Raw genomic sequence first — 18,815 nt, 5'->3', positions numbered from 1 at the left:
GTTCCGTCATCAACTCAATTTTTGCTTATTTTTTACAAATATTATTTAGAGAATAGGCTAATTTTATAGATCTTGAATAGGGCTACATTTTTGTAGTTAACCACTTTTTGATATCTCCGCCCACTTTTGAGATATACGTCTTGGAAGTTACAGTGACAATTTTGTGTCAGTGTAACTTCTATAAATATCAAAACTCACCACAAAATACCCGTCCAAATCTACAGTAACATATGCAAACATCATACACCAAGTAGACAAAAGAGAGCCAACACAACCGGCTTGAACATCTCGAATTTGTTGAATAATTGGCATTTTTTTGGATAGAAGAAAATCAGCAGTGATATAAAACGAAAGAACGTTGTAAACGTTAGCGAAGAACCATGGCATGTTGTCTTTCACTGGTGGAGGGTAGAATGTAGTAGGTAATACGAATGTGGAGAAAATATAAAAGTGCCAGAAACAGAAATGAATCAATGGGGATTGTTTGTAGACTGAAGTGTATGAAGTTCCTCTATTCAAAACTGCGTATATTGGGTTGATGACTATAAATGGAAGATTCCAGAGCAAATGTTTCTCTTCTAATTCATAATTCCTCTTAAAACAATTCGTGTTCATGTCAGAATCCTCTGATTCTACATAGTCGATCATTGTTAGGAAATAGTGGCCCTCACGCAAAAATCAATACATGGAGGGTAAGAGGAGGACCAGAAGGACACCACACAAAGGAAGGGTAGTGGAGACGCGCTCTAATGTAAAACAAACGGTATCTGTGGAAGAAAGGAACACCTTTTTGTTAAAAGAAAAATAAAACATTTTATATAACAAGAAACTTGAAAATATACTTGTTATAAATCACTTGTTTGTCTTGTGGATGTGATGTTCAGCGCCGTCTGGCTCCTGAAAGGAAGAAGTTAATTACAAATATTTGGTGGTGATGTGTCAAAACATTTTCAGAATATGGTATATTTCAATCACTCACCGAAAAACTTGTTCTTATTGATCTTATAGTTGCCATATTCCTCCAGAATATTATTCTTCTGAACCTTCAAATGTCGGAGTCCTTCGGCTAACTCGAAGTAATGAGATTTTAGACAAAACTGAAAATTAGATTTGCACTCTTTTCATTTGACTGCAACACTTACAAACACGACTACCACTGTCAACACGTGCAATAAGCACAGCGTGTACACGACGACACAAATGATACTCCATAAAATTTCCGCTTTTCCAAACGAAATGAACCATATACTTGTTAAATACCCAAAAATCGTTGTCGACATTTCTGAGATGAATGCGCGGTAGTTTTTTGGAATACAACAAAACACTCTATTGCCATCCTACATTCCTATGGAATTTTCGAGTGCTGGAAAATAATAGATATCAGGAGAATCCGCCCACTTTTGAGATATAAATGTTTGAAATTGTAACAAATTCTTGTCAATCTAAAATATCGAGGGGTTTGAGACGCTCTCAGTAGCTCGATTTTTATTCGATTTTTACGGGTTTTACTTTGTTTTGTAGATCAAAAAGCGGACTATATCTTTGTAGTTGGCAACTTTTCGATTGCTCCGCCCACTTTTGAGATATAGGCGTTTGAAGTTAGGCTACGCGTTGCTACCCGGGAGAGAAGGAGAGTAGGCCTCAACCGCTTGTATCTCAAAAGTGGGCGGAGCTATCAAAAAATTGCCAACACCAAAAATGCAGATCATTTTTTGATCTTCAAAACTAGCCTACATTCGAAAAAATCGGTGTTTTCTACAAAACCTAAGAAAATTTGAAAGAAGTTGGGTTCTTCAAGTCTGCAATTTTTTTACACTGACAAAATTTTAAAAAGATTACTGTAGATGCAATATTTATTAATTCAACGAAGCCTGTAATACTCATTATAATATTTCTGATCCAATTGAATATCATCTTCATATTGGAAATATCCTTTTTGAGAAGACGAAGAATTCAGAATCTCCGAGGGATTCGAGAGATGACGTCGTCTTCTGATGACGTGGCAAATGATGCCTCTCGATTCTTGGAATTCCCATTTGTACCATCGATGTTCACATAATAAATATGAATTCACTGTTAAATAATTATATAGATAAATTGAGAACATGTAGGAGAGAAAGACAAGAAGCAGGCAGATTGTGATGTTGAACTGAAATAATATATCGTTGGAAGGCAAATGCGCTTTATTGAGAAAATGTTATAAAAAAGATAAACTTACAGTAATCCTTGTCGATAAATATCCAATTATTCCTCCGAGGATAAGGTGAAGAATTCCAAAAATCATTTTTGATTTCTTCCGATTTTCAGATGGCAAATCAATGTAGACATTTGATGCATAACTAGTTGTCAATACGAAAGAATTGAGAAGACAGAATGTTGATACGTGGTAGGCACAACGAGAGATCTGAAAACATATTAGAAATTTACTTCTGAAATTGGGTCTCGAAAGTCTCAGTGAAGAAAAATCGCCTACTTTTTTCAAATTTTCTGAAGTTTTGTAGGCAACGTCACAGATATCCCAATGAACCAATTTTTTTGAAACTAAATTAGTTTTGTAGACCAAATCCAATTCTCTTTTTTAGCGGTTGACAACTTTTCGATCGCTCCGACCACTTTTGAGATACAAGCGTTTGAAGCTAACGCTCCCTCTCTCTTATCTTGGTGGCACCGGGTAGCCCAACTTCAAGCGCGTGTATCTCAAAAGTGGGCGGAGCTATCAAAAAGTTGTCAACTACAAAAATAGAGAACTTGATTTGATCTACAAAAAAAACAGAGACTCGTAAAAATTGAATAAACATCGATTTACTGAGGGGATCTCAAATACCTCCATATTTTTGACTGCCACAATTTTTCAAACATTTCAAAAGTGGGCAGAGCAAAACTTGTCGAGATAAAAATTATGACATATCTATTTGATGTTGTCAACTTACCACATAAAACCCTTCTAGATCCATAGTGATATATGCGAATAAAAGGAGCCAAGAGGACAGAAGTGCTCCAATAAACCCGATTTGCATCATCCATAATTGTTGAATAAAAGGCATAAAATTCTCCAGTGTACAAACAACAGCACCAACTGTAAATGCATGGTAGAAAGATGTAAGACACCATGGCAAATTCTTCACAATGTTTGGATAGAAGAAACTGTGAGATATAACTAAATGGAAAACAGAAAAGTGCCAGAATAAATAGTGAAGAAATGGGGACTGCTGCTTGTAAACTGCTGTGTATGGAGTGGCTCCATCGAGTAGTAAGAATAATGGATTGATCACATAGAACACTATTTTAGTGAGAATATTACGGGTTTCTAGTTTTATTCTTCTTTCGCTGTCTATTTTACTCTTTACTAGTGGTGAAGTGTTGACAGGGTGAATCATTGGAGATGAATAGACTATTAGTCCTCGAATAATCAATAACTAGAGGTCAGTTGAATGAAGAGGAGGACAGTTGAGAAGCAGATGGCAGATGCATAAGGGGGGGGGAGAGAAAGAGAGAGAGAGGGTGAGAGAGAGAGAGAGAGAAAACTAAAAAAAACTTTGAAACAAATTATTCAACAAAAAGGCTCAAGGAAATACTTTTATTTCATACGCACGGACCCACACATAATCATACAAATACAAACTACTATTCATGCTCCTTCAGCTTCTCTCTGACCAGTTTGTCCTTGAGCTCCTTGCATTCTGATTCTTTCTGGCACTGAAAAAGAAAACAGTTTTGACGAAAGTTAAAGACGCCCATAAAGAAAACAGAACTCACTCCCAAATTTAGCCCTTTTCGCATTGAACAATCCGACGGCTTCCACAGCTACTTTTTTCTCCGATTTCATTCTACTCAGGAGAAGTTTCTTTTGGAAAAATGAGTACTTGAAGCATATCTGTAAAATTTATATTTTCGTTGTTGTTCTGTAAAAGCAAAACTCACATTAATTGACACACATACGAGAACTTGAAGTACAAGGAAAGCCAAAGATATCCATTTGACGGAAAAATAATACTCTTTGGTTATTTTCAAAACCAGTATCAATATTCCCAACACTAGTCCAGTGGAGCACGCGATTCCTTCATAAATGAACACTTTCAACCAATCTTCCAACACAAACCCCATGATACGGGGTAGACCAAAATTTTTATTTTGAGTAGTTTCAAATCCTGAAAAGATGTTATGTGAAGTCTACATTAATTTAGTCACCGAGGCATATGCCGAAGGCGATTCGTCGCGGTACATCCTGATCGAGAAAGCAAATTACACAGAGCAACAGTTTTGACATACTGAACAGGTAGCTAGTATGCTTCAGCTGAAAAACAAAAAAAAATATGAAGAAAGTCATGATAAAACTCACCTCCATCTTTGAAAGACAAGGTATTTCGAAGGTTCTGGAGACGACAACTACCACCAAATAGACGCTGAAATGGATAACTAAATAACGCGGCAATCAGAATTCAGATATTCTGATTTCAATTTCAGAATATCTGAATTCTGATAATTCAATACAGGTGATTTACTCTACTTTCCATCCAAATTCAAGTGTGTTTCGGCGAAGATATCACAGTACCTGGAGATTGCTCTCTGCCGGCGAACCGTGGTCGAGGGGTGAGCGAGTCGGTCTGGGAAGGAAACTATGGAGGTTCGACCCGCCGCATGTGGCAAGTTTTTTTTATTTCGCTTTTTTTAAACCTTTTGCGCCGTTTTTCATTCAAATCGAACCAGAACTGCTCTTCGGCATTCACATTGGTTCGCTGTTTTGGTTCGATTTAATTAAAAAACGGCTCAAAAAGTTTTGAAAGGGGAAATAAAAAAACCAAACAAATTCGGCACATGCGGGGAGTCGAACCTTCATAGTGTTTTTCACAGACCGACTCGCTCACCCCTCGACCACGGTTGGCTGGCGGAGAGCTATCTTCAGGTGCGCTAATATTTTGGGCGAAACACAATTAAATTTGGGTGGAAAATCGTGAACTACCCAATTCTAACTCTTTGTTGTTGACTATTCTGCACTGATAATTCCCTCTACTATTTGTACTCTAAAGTAACCAAAAACTGGCAAAAGTATAAAGATTTACGATGTGGAATCAAACCAGTTCTGTGTAGAACTTAGGTCCCGAGTCATCTCCGCTTGCCAGAGGTCTATACAGGCGAAGGAGTAGAAAAACCATTGTGATATAAGTAGAAGCATCGAAAACGTGATCAGTGTCACTTTGGACACAACAGACATGACACGGTTTTGTTGTTGTTCTGAAATAGAAGTAAAATAAATGCTCGGAGTTGTGATGTCTAAATTGTTTACCTCTCTCCACTTGATCTTGATATGGGCGGACATCTTCTATGTGCAGAACAGTTTCGTCCATTGTTATCTACCTTCTGGTGTTTTTTTGGTTTTTAACCTTTCTGATTAGGAGACTAAGAATGGCAAGAGAGATTCCTCTATTTATATTAATTTTTCACCCCCCCCCCTTTGACCGTCTCACGTATTTATTCAAATCATTGATATATATATATATAAGACAAATGGAGGTTTGTACATCGACATTTTATTATGTTCATACCCAGAAAAGTTTTCACGTAAACTCGAGCGGCGGAGCTGCGAGAAAGCGCGTCAACGGCGCACCAGCTGGTAACTAAATACATAAATCAGATGTGACAGAAAGAAGTGAATTTCCCTGTCTCCAAATTTCATTTTTAGATGGTGTTTTTCAAGATCCTTCACCAGGAATCTCAATTGGTTTGACAGTCGAGGGGTCGGGCGGTCCAAAGTTCCGGCAAGACACGAACAGTCATCAGATTACTGTAGGGGGACTGTAGGAATTGAGTCATTGTACTATAATTGCCACTGTGAATACAGGTCAAATCTGCATGACATTCCGGAATCTGAACTTCACATTTATCTAAAATCAGAAAATTAAAAAAACACATTATTGGAACAAAATCTTTATTAACATAATCATGTCTACAGTTCCTGAAAACCGTTCCATTAAAAAGTCATGTCGTGAATGAGAAATGAGATGTTCAGAATGTCCACAATCTGAAATAGTGCTGAAAATTCTGAAAAACACTCTTTGTCACTGTTTTTCTTTTGCTCTGCAATTGTAATAGTTCATCAATTTTCTGAAGGATAAAATGTTTTCCCATCAAAACTCTGTACTTTTCCTTCTTAATATTTATTATCTGATGTACAGTAAGATTTCAGTTCAGAATCTGCAATACCTTCCAGAGTTAACCATTGTGGGCAGATCATGTTATGAATTTATAAGTATTCTCTATCTGAAAACAAAACAAAAAATTAAAAAACTTTCCGGTTACAGCTTTGTTTTTTCGACTTGAGAGTTGTAGACCTGCCATTTTTTAAAGTTTTCTGTTCTGTGAAGGTAGATCGGGTTGGGCAGCGAGCAGACAGGTAGGATATGAGGAATAAAGTTTTGAAAATCTTTTTCTTCTTTATTTTCGATTATTTTAAAATATGTGTAGATATTTACATGCATTATAAGAGAATTCATACGTTCTTCATTCGAATTCTAGTTACAGTACTGGCCGTAAAGAATGCAACAATTGTAGCAGTTTTTAGTCGAAAATGGTCAACTTTGTTAGTGTATCACGACCTCCCTGATTGTCTAACAACACCAATTATTTATGGAGTGTATAGATCACAAACAGAGCTTCATTATCGAAGTTGACAATTTTTTGATAACTAAACCCACTTTTGAGACACAGCAGTTTGAAATTGTAACGAATTCTAGTCAGTCTGAAATGTGGACGTTTTTGAGATCCCTTCAGTAACTCGATATTCATTCAATTTTCAAAGTGTTCACTTTGTTTTTTAGATTGAAAAACGGTCTATATTTTTCTAATTAACAATTTTTTGTTAGGTTTGCCCACTTTTAAGATACACCCGCTTGAAGTTGGGCTACCCAATGCCACCAAGAGAGGAGAGAATGGCGTTAGCTTCAAACGCTTGTATCTTAAAAGTGGGCGGAGCCATCGAAAAGTTGTCAACTACAAAAATGTAGCACTATTTTTGATCTACAAGACCAATTAAATCAAAAAAAGAACCCTGGTGCCCGTTCTCATAGTGGTGTACCTTGACCAACAACTACTCAGCCAAAATTGGTTTTTGCTAAAAATGTGGTTTTCGACATGGGAAATGAGGTTTTGGATAGTTTTTAAAGTAAACATGGAAGTTTCCCTTCATTTTGACGTGAAAATCACATTTTGGCGCTAAAAACGACTAAGTTAGCGAATTCCCAACTTTAAAGGTGCATATCTCAAAAATGGGAGGAGCTAGCAAAAAGTTGTGAACAACAAAAATGAAGCCCTATTTTTGATCTACAATTTTTTAATTGCTTCTTTTTTATTTGCTTCGCCCACTTTTGAGATATCCGTCTTTAAAGATTGCTGTTCCACCATCAATGCTACCATTTTTGCGCCGAAGGCGCCCCAGAGGATTCTAGCGCCGCAGGCACCCCAGACAGTTGTAGATAAGCATTCTAGCCCCGCAGGCATTTTCAAAGACGCATATCTCAAAAGTGGGCGGAGCTATCAAAAAGTTGTCAACTACAAAAATGTAGCCCTGGATTTGATCTACAAAACTAATTTAATTTCGAAACAATTGATTGACTGAGACATCAGTGACGTTCTCTACAAAATCTAAGGAAATTTGAAAAAAGTTGGCAATTTTTTTACACTGACAAAATTTTAAAAAAATTACGGAAGATGCAATATTTATTTAATCACCAACGCAAAAACCATTCGTTATAATATTTCTGATCCAATTGAATATCATCTTCATATTGGAAATATCCTTTTTGAGAAGACAAAGAAATCGTTGAATCCAGAATCTCCGAGGGATTCGAGAGATGACGTCGTCTTCTGATGACGTGGCAAATGATGCCTCTCGATTCTTGGAAATCCCATTTCCACATTCGATGTTCACATAATAAATACGAATTTACAGTTAAATAATTATATGCATTAATTGAGAACATGAAGGAGAGAATGACAAGAAACAGGCAGATTGTGATGTTGAACTGAAATAATATATTAGGAGGCAAATGCGCTCTATTGAGAGAAGATAAACTTACAGTAATCCTTGTCGATAAATATCCAATTATTCCTCCAAGAATGACATGAAGTATTCCAATGAATAATTTCGATTTCTTCCGATTTTCAGATGGGAAATCAATGTAGACATTTGATGCATAACTAGTTGTCATTAGAAATGAATAAAGAAGAGTAAAAGTAGACACGTGGTAGGCACAACGGGAAATCTGAAAATTCAGTTGAAGATTGGAAAATCGTAGAACACTTTTTAAAGCATTCCTACTGACGAATTCTATTAAATCTTATATTCGTTGGATAGATCATGTCCTAATCTCCATTTTTGTAATTAACAACTTTTTCATAGCTCCGCCCACTTTTGAGATACAATGGGTTGAACTTGGGCTACCCAGTGTCACCGAGAGAGGGAACGAGACGAGGAGAGGTGAGACTTGAAACGCTTGTATCTGAAAAGTGGGTGGAGCTATCAAAAAGTTGTTAACTAAAAAAATGGAGATTAAGACATGATCTATCCAACAAACATAAAATTTTTAAAAATATGGCATAACATTTTTGTTGGGGAAGTGTGACAATGTATTTCTGTTTGAGTTTCCGTCATCAACTCAATTCTTGTTTATTTTTCACAAATATTATTTAGAGAATAGGCTAGTTTTACAGATCTCGAATAGGGCTACATCTTTGTAGTTGACCACTTTTTGATAGCTCTGCCCAATTTTGAGATATACGTCTTGGAAGTTACAGTGACAATTTTGTGTCAGTGTAACTTCTATAAATATCAAAACTCACCACAAAATACCCGTCCAAATCAGCAGTAATATATGCAAACATCATAAACCAAGTAGACAAAAGTGATCCAACAAAACCGAATTGAATATTCGAAAGTTGCTGAATTCGAGGCATATAATCTATTTGCAGCATGAAATACCCAGCTATCAAAGTATTATAAATGTTCGCATAGAACCATGGCATGTTGTGTTCCAATGGTGGAGGGTAGAATATTGCAGGGAATATAAAAGAACTAAAAAAATAAAAGTGCCAAAATAAGAAATGGGTTACTGGAGACTGATTGTAGACTGAAGTATACACGGAAGTGTTGAGAATCGCGATGATTGGATTGATAAAAAATATAATATGATATATTATTATATTTCGGCATCGCAGACGGTTTCTTGTTTGCTTATCTAGGGGTTCCCAACTATTTCTCATTACGCAGAAATTTGTCCCCTAATAATCAATAATGCCGTGTGGCAATGGAAGGGGGGACAGCACGAAGAATAGAGCAGATGGCCGAAGGACAGATGGGTTGGGTGGCAAGCATACTTGTCAAACGGGCAGAAACGGGGATCTCACTTTAACGAAATATTATGAGTTGAAAAATATACCAAAATGTAGATATCAGGAGAATCCGCCCACTTTTGAGATATAGATGTTTGAAATTATAACAAATTCTTGTCAATCTAAAATATCGAGGGGTTTGAGACCCTCTCAGTAACTCAATTTTTATTCGATTTTTACGGTTTTTACTTTGTTTCGTAGATCAAAAAGCGGACTATATTTCTGTAGTTGCCAACTTTTCGATAGCTCCGCCCACTTTTGAGATACACGCTCTTGAAGTTAGGCTACGCGTTGCAACCAATGAGGGAGGGAAGGAGCGTAAGCCTCAACCGTTTGTATCTCAAAAGTGGGCGGAGCTATCGAAAAGTTGTCAACTACAAAAATGCAGACCATTTTTCGATCTACAAAACTAGCCTACATTCGAAAAAATCGGTTCATTATGATAGCAGTGACGTTCCCTGCAAAACCTAAGAAAATGTGAAAAAAGTTGGGTTCTTAAAGTCTGCAATTTTTTTTACACTGACAAAATTTTAAAAAGATTACTGTAGATGCAATATTTATTAATTCAACGAAGCATATAATATTCGTTATAATATTTCTGATCCAACTGAATATCATCTTCATATTGGAAATATCCTTTTTGAGAAGACAAAGAAATCGTTGAATTCAGAATTTCCGAGGGATTCGAGAGATGACGTCGTCTTCTGATGACGTGGCAAATGATGCCTCTTGATTCTTCGAAATCCCATTTGTACCATCGAAGTTCACATAATAAAAATGAATTCACAGATAAATAATTGTATGAATTAATTGAGAACATGTAGGAGAGAAAGACAAGAAACAGACAGATTGTGATGTTGAACTGAAATAACATTACTCTTTGGAAGGCAAATGCGCTCTATTGAGAAGATTTTTTTTAAATAGATAAACTTACAGTAATCCTTGTCGATAAATATCCAATTATTCCTCCGAGGATAACGTGAAGTAATCCAAAAAATAATTTCGATTTCTTCCGATCTTCAGATGGCAAAGCAATGTAGACATTTGATGCATAACTAGTTGTCATAATAAATGAATAAAGAATAGTAAAAGTAGACACGTGGTAGGCACAACGAGAGATCTGAAAATTCAGTTGAAGAGTGAGAAGTCATCAAGTTAGAAGTACTATTATAGCGTTCCCTACTGACGAATTTAATCAAATTTTATAATTGCTGGGTAGGTCGTGTTTAAATCTTTATTTTTGTAGTTGACAACTTTTTGATAACTCCTCCCACTTTCGAGATACATGCGCTTGAAGTTGGGAAGGCCTGTGCCAGCGAGAGAGGGAGCGAGTAGCGGACTTCAAACGCTAGTACTACAACTATAAAAAACTACAAAAACTACAACAACAACAGTTGTCAACTACAAAAATGTAGTCCTTGTTTTGATACAAAACTAGTAACTTCTATCAATATCAAAACTCACCACAAAATACCCGTCCAAATCTACAGTCAAATATGCAAACATCATAAACCAACTGGATAAAGGAGAGCCAACACAACCGATTTGAACATCTCGAATTTGTTGAATAAAGGGCAATCTTTTTTCGAATAAATAAATAACTGGAACAGCGAGGAATATATTGTAAAGAACACAATAAAACCAGGGCTCGGAAGGTTTTTGGATGTATGGATAGAATGAGAAAGGGGATTGGTAGAAATGGAAAAATAAAAAGTGCCAGAAACAGAAATGAGTCAATGGGGACTGTTTGTAGACTGAAGTGTATGGAGTTGCTCCATTCAATAGTCCGTATATTGGGTTGATGACCAAAAATGGAAGATTCCAGAGGAAATGTTTCTCTTCTAATTCATAATTCCTCTTAAAACAATTCATTTTCATGTCAGAATCCTCAGATTCTACAGAGTCGATCATCGTTTGGAAATAGTGGACCTCACGCAAAAATCAATACACGGAGGGTAAGAGGAGGGTAAAAGAAGGGGCAACAGAAGACCGCGCACTGAGGCGATCGAGGCTAGCGAAGACGCGCTCTAATGAGAGTCGAACGGAGCGGTTTTCAAAGGGGGACTGCGGTATTCCTGAAATTGAGAGTGTTTGATATGAATCGGCTCAGAATTTTGCGGAAAAGAGAAAACGAGTTATGAGGCTTCAAAGTGTCAAAAAAGGGCCTCTCGCATGGAATTTTTCATTATATTTCAACATTTTTTCACGTGCACGGCGAGAGAATTTTACGTTGCACGGTCTTTTAGAACGATTTTAGGGGCAGATGACGTCATCAATCGTGGAATGTCACGAAAAATGAAAAAATTCTGAAAATTCACACGTGAGGTAGTTTTTGAACGGGGAATGAAGTGGTAATCCATTTTTACGAGAACCAGGGCAAATCTCGAAAATTGGCTCACACAGTTTTGTTCAAAACCGTGGTATGAACCCACTTATAACTTTTTTGTGTTTTTCTGGTGGGTAACTTTTGAGTTATCTTTTGTTGAAAAATCAACTGAAAACACCCTACTTTTTCAATAACTTTGAAATATCTGACAGATGTGTAAAATCATAGAAAAGATAATGTTGGAAACATAGAAAAGATAATGTTGGAAACATAGAAAAGATAATGTTGGAATCATAGAAAAGATAATGTTGGAATCATAGAAAAGATAATGTTGGAATCATAGAAAAGATAATGTTGGAAACATAGAAAAGATAATGTTGGAAACATAGAAAAGATAATGTTGGAATCATAGAAAAGATAATGTTGGAATCATAGAAAAGATAATGTTGGAATCATAGAAAAGATAATGTTGGAATCATAGAAAAGATAATGTTGGAAACATAGAAAAGATAATGTTGGAATCATAGAAAAGATAATGTTGGAATCATAGAAAAGATAATGTTGGAATCATAGAAAAGATAATGTTGGAAACATAGAAAAGATAATGTTGGAATCATAGAAAAGATAATGTTGGAATCATAGAAAAGATAATGTTGGAATCATAGAAAAGATAATGTTGGAATCATAGAAAAGATAATGTTGGAATCATAGAAAAGATAATGTTGGAATCATAGAAAAGATAATGTTGGAAACATAGAAAAGATAATGTTGGAAACATAGAAAAGATAATGTTGGAATCATAGAAAAGATAATGTTGGAATCATAGAAAAGATAATGTTGGAATCATAGAAAAGATAATGTTGGAATCATAGAAAAGATAATGTTGGAATCATAGAAAAGATAATGTTGGAATCATAGAAAAGATAATGTTGGAATCATAGAAAAGATATGTAGGAAAGATCATTTGGGTATTGGTAGATGTTGTTGTAGTGTTGGCGATTAGTGTGCTCTTCCTGAACATTTGAAAAATAAAACAAAATAAAATTTTTTTGTAATGGATAACAAAAACACTTTTTTCAACAATTTGCGGAATTCAGAAGTAAAGTTTTCAACTTTTTAGGTTTAAAGGCGTATTGTGATCTGTTGTGATATTTTCATATCATAATGTATGCATTTCGACAAGTTCATTTTTATAGTTCAAGAATTTTTTAATTTGGTCCACAACCCGGAGCTGAGAGCGAGCGCCGGAAAGTTTGATCATTGAGAAGGCCGAGGAAAATTGGTGACCGTGGCCTAGAAATTCTACTAGAAATTCGTTGATTTTTTAAATTTTGGATTATTTTTGTTATATTTCTTCAATAATTTCGATAGAATAAGGCAAATATTAATAGAAAAACACTAAAAACTATCAAAAATAACGCCAGAAATAGCAGAATACTGAAAAAGCCAACGGAAAGTTTGGTCAGCGAGAATGTTCTAGAAATTTCATTTCGGCAAAGTTGTTTTTCTAGTAGAATTTCTAGGCCACGGTCACCAATTTTCTTCGGCCTTCTCAATGACCAAACTTTCCGGCGCTCGCTCTCAGCTCCGGGTTGTGGACCAAATTAAAAAATTCTTGAACTATGAAAATGAACTTGTCGAAATGCATACATTATGATATGAAAATATCACAACAGATCACAATACGCCTTTAAAAGACGACTATAGTACTTCTTTGTTGGTTTTGATATGATATTTAAAAGTAGTTTTAGAGTTTATTTATCATTAAAACACCCGTAAAAAGTGACTTAGTTTTGCACATTTAGGAATTCCAGGATTCCGGTTATTTTTTCCATTCCGGCTTTCGTAAAATGAATTACGTCATTTTTCGCATGAAGAAAAAGTAACAATCAATTATTCATAACTATACTTTCCACCCTATTTTGACATTCTTTTTTACTTTGCACGCAAATACAAGAGAAAAAAAAACTCACTGAGGAAATATTTCTTTTTATCCAAATATTTGGTGTGATTTTCAAGTGTTTTCTCATGGTGAATTTTCATCAGGCGATAATTCTCTTTCAAATGTAAATATCGGAATTTATTGATTACCTGGAAACTTGAGTTCATTGCTTTTCTTGTGACAGTAAAACTCACGATATACCATATTATGATAATGGCCTGAGTCAAAAACAAACCAAATTCCACATTGTCGATGATGGTTCTCAACATTGCAACTCCATCATGCGTTATAAATAATATGCTTGTCAGGTGGCCCAACGCCATCGTCAGTACTTCCATTACTAGACCTTTGTAATCTTGGTGAACAAATTCGAAAACTCTAGTGGCATTTAGATTTGTATTCAGAACTCCCTCTAATCCTGAAAAGAACATTCTGTCAACTTCAAAATGAGATCAGAAATAATCACCTCCGCAAGCAATAAAGAATACCCTCTTTTGCATATCCGAATTGCTAAAAATTCCCCAAGCAAGTGCAACTTTCGCGAATGTCAATGCGAGGAGAGAACCTCCAATCTGAAAAAGTTAGACTATGCGGGTATTATGTTTGATACTCAAACCTCTAATTTTCCAATAAACGGGAGGTTGCTGAATTTTCCAACGTATGACCCCAAGAAGAGAAGCCTGAAAGTATGTTTTATGTGAACATCAAAAAAGGTTTCATGTTGTCCAATTGTCTTATTTCGTAGTAAAATAGCAAAAGACACCAGACTTATTAAGTTTTACATTTATGGTTGTTAATAAACCACCGGGTAAACCGACTTTTCCAGAAAGAAAGTACTTAATGATTCCAGTGGAACCTTTGAAAAGTACACTGTATTGGTCCAAAAAATTGCGATCCTTAGAGTTTTCAGTTTGAAATATTCAACTTTGTGAGTTGTGTCACAGCCTCTCTGATTGCCACACAATCTCATTTTTTATGAGATGTCTAGAGCACAATTACAGCTGCAGTTTTGTAATTGACAAACTTTTTGTACCATTCCTGCCAAAGGAGATACAGTTTGTCAAAATTTTCGAAATGGTACAAAAGTTTGTCAATTACAAAACTGCAGCTGTAATTGTGCTCTAGACATCTCGTAAAAAGCGAGATTGTGTGGCAATCAGAGAGGCCACATTTCAAACTGAAAACTCCAAGGATCGCAATCACAAAATATTTCCATCAGAAAATATTTTCAAAGCAGGAAATAACTGCGAAAACACTTAAAAACTATTATGATATCTTCTGCTGTTCCTCCCCTGAATCAATTTAATAAAAGGCGCAATCTCGTTTTTTCGGGGGAGAGATGAGCTATGAAACTGTTACTAATTACAAAAAGGGAGGATAGTTGACAATTCAATTCAATGGGCGGAAACTCATTCTGTGACGAGTCCTCAAAGATTGGTAACTTTAAAACTTCGAAGCCTTTTTAAGATACACTCACTGAAAAACTCGAGCACCGTCTAAACTAGCACACCTATGTGAGATGAAAACTCTTTTAAAAATCCGGATGTTTTTTCGATCAAATTTTGACGGGAACAAAATTCCGAATTTGAAATCTATGAATACAAGCTCATCTCAATGAATACAAGTATTTTGAGTTATAAGCAAAAGATTGAAAAAACCCTAAAATTCTACCAAAATTAAATTTTTTCTTGGTGAAAACGAGGCGCTAAAAATATGGCCTGAACACAACCATGATTTTAAATAATGTTTTTCATTTGTTCCCGTCAAATTCGATCGAAAAAACGTACAGTTTTTTAAAAAGAATTTTCATCTCATATAGGTGCTATTTTAGACGGTAGGGGGCAGAGCTAAATGAAATATAAACCAAGGTGTTATCAGTTATCTGGGTACCCACTATGCATAAAACCATACTTGCCAAGGCCCGCCCGGGTAGTTCGAATGACAATTTTTTTTTGAATTATTCGAATTTTTTCGCGAAAAAGTCAAATTGTTCGATTATCATTCAGAATTAGGAGACATTCTGAAAAATTATCAGAAATTGTCACATTTTCGAGAAAAAATTGAAAAAAATTTCAAAAAAAGAGACATTTTTTGAAGCCGTCAAAAATTTTCCAAGACCCAGCCCTTGACAAGTATGTATGAAACCAACCCATGAGAAACGGTTTGTCTTTTTTCTGTACAGTGGGTAACAGCTCGTTGCTCAAGTTTCACGAAGAATGTGTCTGAACACGCGAAAATTGCAAAAAAAAGTGAAACATTTTTCGCGTATCAGAAAGGCAAAAATTTTTCATTTTTTCCAACTTTGGCTCTGATTTTCTCGTATACCAGGCCTGAAGGGCAAAAACTGAACATGGTCGATCTATGACTCCAAAAAACAGTTAAAAAAATACTCGAATCGTCTCAAGACAATCCAACGTCCAACTTAAAAACACTCACATTATGCCGTCCTCAATGTTAATGAAGCTGTTCAGACTTCTCGTATGCTCCATCATGTAAATGTCGAGGCAAATGAAGGAATGAAAAACGTATTGATTGAAGACCATGAAAACTGGTACGATTGCGAGGAAAAAATCAACGAAATCTTTCTTATATGGGAAACGGAGGGCCTCTGAAATTACAAAAATAAACGTGATGGTTTTCTACATTTTGTAACTCAAATTTTTTGATATCTGCTCAATTATTGAAACGTTTGTCTTAATAATTTTATTCCATACAATATTTTTGCGGAAAGTCGGCACACAAATAAGTTTCTGTTTCGAGACTATTTTTAGCTCCCTTAGCCAAATCGAAGCATTGGTACTACCAATTTGGTAGCTCAGTAGCAAACGAGTAGTACCATTTAGGAGACTGTCAACTTCTGTTGCTTTTTGTAGAAAGTTTGAGAGAGGCTCATGACGTCACGTATTGTCACATGGTATAAAATTCTGCATACAGTAGCGAGCATAAGTGAGTATACCTGCATACCAGAGCTGTGCGGATGTAAAAATAGAAAAGGGAAGAAGGAAGAAGGAAGAAGGAAATAACTTTTTCAAAAGGGAAGAAGGAAGAAGGAATAAAAAAGTGAAAAAGGCCCGGAAGAAGGGAGGAAGAAGGAATGAAGAAGGAAGTTGGGCTCCGAACCGGGAAATCGGAAGTTAATTTTGAAAATGATAAATTTGAGGAAACTTTTTTCTAGTCATCTCTGAAAACGAATTTTGATGTTGTTTCATACAAAATTCCGTCGAAAACCACCAAAATTCCGCCAAAACTCCGTCGAAAATTACAACATTTTAGTAAACTTTTCAACGGAAGAAGGAACAAGGAAGAAGGAAATAAAATTTTTGAAAAGGAAGAAGGAAGAAGGAAGTAAAAAAAAGGTCCGGAAGAAGGAAGAAGGAAGTAGAAGGAAGGAATTCCGCACAGCTCTTCTGCATACTTTCATATGTATCTCAGCTGAATCGTGTCCGTTTTGCATAAACTTTTTTTTCAAAGTTAGCTGAAACATTCAGCAATACAAAAACAAGTTTTTTTGAAATAGCTCCAATTCTGATTTTTTCCAAATATCGATTTTTCCTGATCGTGATTTGAAAATTCGAAAAAAAACTTTTTATTTCTCTCTTGGAGTTATTGAGTTTTTAATGTCAAAATGATGGAAAATGCTCAAATAAACAAAATAGTTTGTTGAATTGGCTTCTCAAACTCGGAGCATCGTGCTAGAGCTCCAGAAGTCAGAAGTGGTGACCTCGGGAAAATCTTCATAACTCACCAAAAAATGCTCCAATTTTGTCGAAGCATGTGTCTTGAGTTTGGTTACAAATAAACAACAAAAAGTTTTAATTTTGGAAAAAATAATTTTTCTAATTTTTTTCACTCAAAAATTTTTTGATTCCCATTTTTTCTTAATTTCCGATATTTTCTGGGTATAAAACGAACTTACCTTTCAAAAACTGCATACAAAATGTTTTTTCACACATATTCAAACACATTTCGCCATTCTTTTTTTGTTTGTTTTTCGGAAAAAATCAGAATTGGAGCTATTTCAAAAAACTTGTTTTTGTATTGCTGAATGTTTCAGCTAACTTTGAAAAAAAGTTTATGCAAAACGGACACGATTCAGCTGTATCTGTTGAAGTACAAGTTATGATAGTGAGAGTCTATACAGGACACGGTAAGTCGATTAAAATTGTTATTTTAGGTATGTGTAGTTCGCATTTTCCATGTTTCTTCCTCTAGTCTGCATAATGTTTCTTAAGAAGCTTACCTTGCGCTAGACGTTCTTTATAATATGCTAAGTCATCGAGTCGTATGACATGATTGGCATCGCTCTGAAAATAAGTTGATTGATTCAGTTGAAGGTGGTGTACCAATTGGTTAGAAAATAATGAGACAGGCTAATAAGTCTTTTTCTTCCCGTCTTTTAGTCTGGGACAGTACATCCAATCATTACACCGATCATACTAGAAACAAAAATTATCCCAGGGACCATCTAAAGATTCAAAACAGTGTCTAAACAAACATCCTTTGCTGGTATACCTTCCGTGAGAACACGGTCCACCATAAGACACTCGTTAGACCCAGGTTGTCACATACCATTGCCAAAAAATGAGAAGATGTTTTCGTTATCTATAACCATAAATCTCTATTCGTTTGACACAGGTCGGGTGGTTCAAAGTTCCAGCAAGACATGAACAGTCGTCAGAATACTGTAGAGGTACTGTAGGAATTGAGTCATTGTATGACACTGTAATCTCGACATAGCAACCACGGGGGTACTGTAGTTGTTACTGTAAAAACTCGTCAAATTTGCACGACATTTCGGAATCTGGACTGGAAATTTGTCTGAAATCAGAAATTAAAGTAAAACACATTATTGGGGCAGAATTGTTATTATCATAATCATGTATACTGTAATCCTGAAAAGCATTCCATTAAAACGTCATGAATGAGAAGTGAAAATGTTGAGAAGGTCCACAATCTGAAATAGTGCTGAAAAAATTCTGAAAAACAATTTTTGTCACTATTTTTTTTTCATAATTTGAGGCTGTTAAAACTCATATATTTTCTGAGAGCTGCAACGTTTTCCCACCAATACTCTCTGCCTCACCTTCTAAATATTCATTATCTGATGTACAGTAAGCTTTCAGTTCACTTTCCAGAGTCAACTATTGTGGGCAGATCATATTA

General features: G+C 35.6%; 5 protein-coding genes across 5 annotated transcripts; all 5 read right to left on the bottom strand.

Annotated features, from left to right (window-relative positions):
* Positions 1 to 147: 147 nt before the first annotated feature.
* Positions 148 to 1,280, bottom strand: GCK72_003506 (uncharacterized protein; the record flags this gene model as incomplete). Its single annotated transcript, XM_053724093.1, has 3 exons — positions 148 to 632; positions 980 to 1,097; positions 1,143 to 1,280. 3 exons carry the CDS (start codon positions 1,278 to 1,280, stop codon positions 148 to 150), a joined length of 741 nt encoding a protein of 246 aa, XP_053592738.1.
* Positions 1,281 to 1,861: 581 nt separating this feature from the next.
* Positions 1,862 to 3,377, bottom strand: GCK72_003505 (uncharacterized protein; the record flags this gene model as incomplete). Its single annotated transcript, XM_003107443.2, has 3 exons — positions 1,862 to 2,149; positions 2,219 to 2,404; positions 2,931 to 3,377. The coding sequence occupies 3 exons, from the start codon at positions 3,375 to 3,377 to the stop codon at positions 1,862 to 1,864; spliced, it is 921 nt and encodes a 306-aa protein (XP_003107491.2).
* Positions 3,378 to 3,628: 251 nt separating this feature from the next.
* Positions 3,629 to 5,345, bottom strand: GCK72_003504 (uncharacterized protein; the record flags this gene model as incomplete). The annotated part of the gene is made up of 7 exons (XM_053724092.1): positions 3,629 to 3,696; positions 3,757 to 3,874; positions 3,922 to 4,148; positions 4,270 to 4,294; positions 4,340 to 4,403; positions 5,061 to 5,232; positions 5,285 to 5,345. The coding sequence occupies 7 exons, from the start codon at positions 5,343 to 5,345 to the stop codon at positions 3,629 to 3,631; spliced, it is 735 nt and encodes a 244-aa protein (XP_053592737.1).
* Positions 5,346 to 7,721: 2,376 nt separating this feature from the next.
* Positions 7,722 to 9,018, bottom strand: GCK72_003503 (uncharacterized protein; the record flags this gene model as incomplete). Its single annotated transcript, XM_003107447.2, has 3 exons — positions 7,722 to 8,018; positions 8,073 to 8,258; positions 8,836 to 9,018. 3 exons carry the CDS (start codon positions 9,016 to 9,018, stop codon positions 7,722 to 7,724), a joined length of 666 nt encoding a protein of 221 aa, XP_003107495.2.
* A 931-nt stretch (positions 9,019 to 9,949) lies between these two features.
* GCK72_003502 (uncharacterized protein) lies at positions 9,950 to 18,189 on the bottom strand (the record flags this gene model as incomplete). Its single annotated transcript, XM_053724091.1, has 10 exons — positions 9,950 to 10,246; positions 10,319 to 10,504; positions 10,849 to 10,985; positions 13,684 to 13,801; positions 13,847 to 14,070; positions 14,119 to 14,224; positions 14,269 to 14,332; positions 16,089 to 16,260; positions 17,893 to 17,956; positions 18,148 to 18,189. The coding sequence occupies 10 exons, from the start codon at positions 18,187 to 18,189 to the stop codon at positions 9,950 to 9,952; spliced, it is 1,410 nt and encodes a 469-aa protein (XP_053592736.1).
* Between the last annotated feature and the right edge of the window lie 626 nt (positions 18,190 to 18,815).

Source organism: Caenorhabditis remanei, chromosome I, assembly GCF_010183535.1.
Source record: "Caenorhabditis remanei strain PX506 chromosome I, whole genome shotgun sequence".
Classification (NCBI taxonomy): Eukaryota; Metazoa; Nematoda; class Chromadorea; order Rhabditida; family Rhabditidae; genus Caenorhabditis; species Caenorhabditis remanei.
The sequence above is the reverse complement of the archived record's forward strand: the minus strand, read 5'-3'. Positions and strand labels throughout refer to the sequence as shown.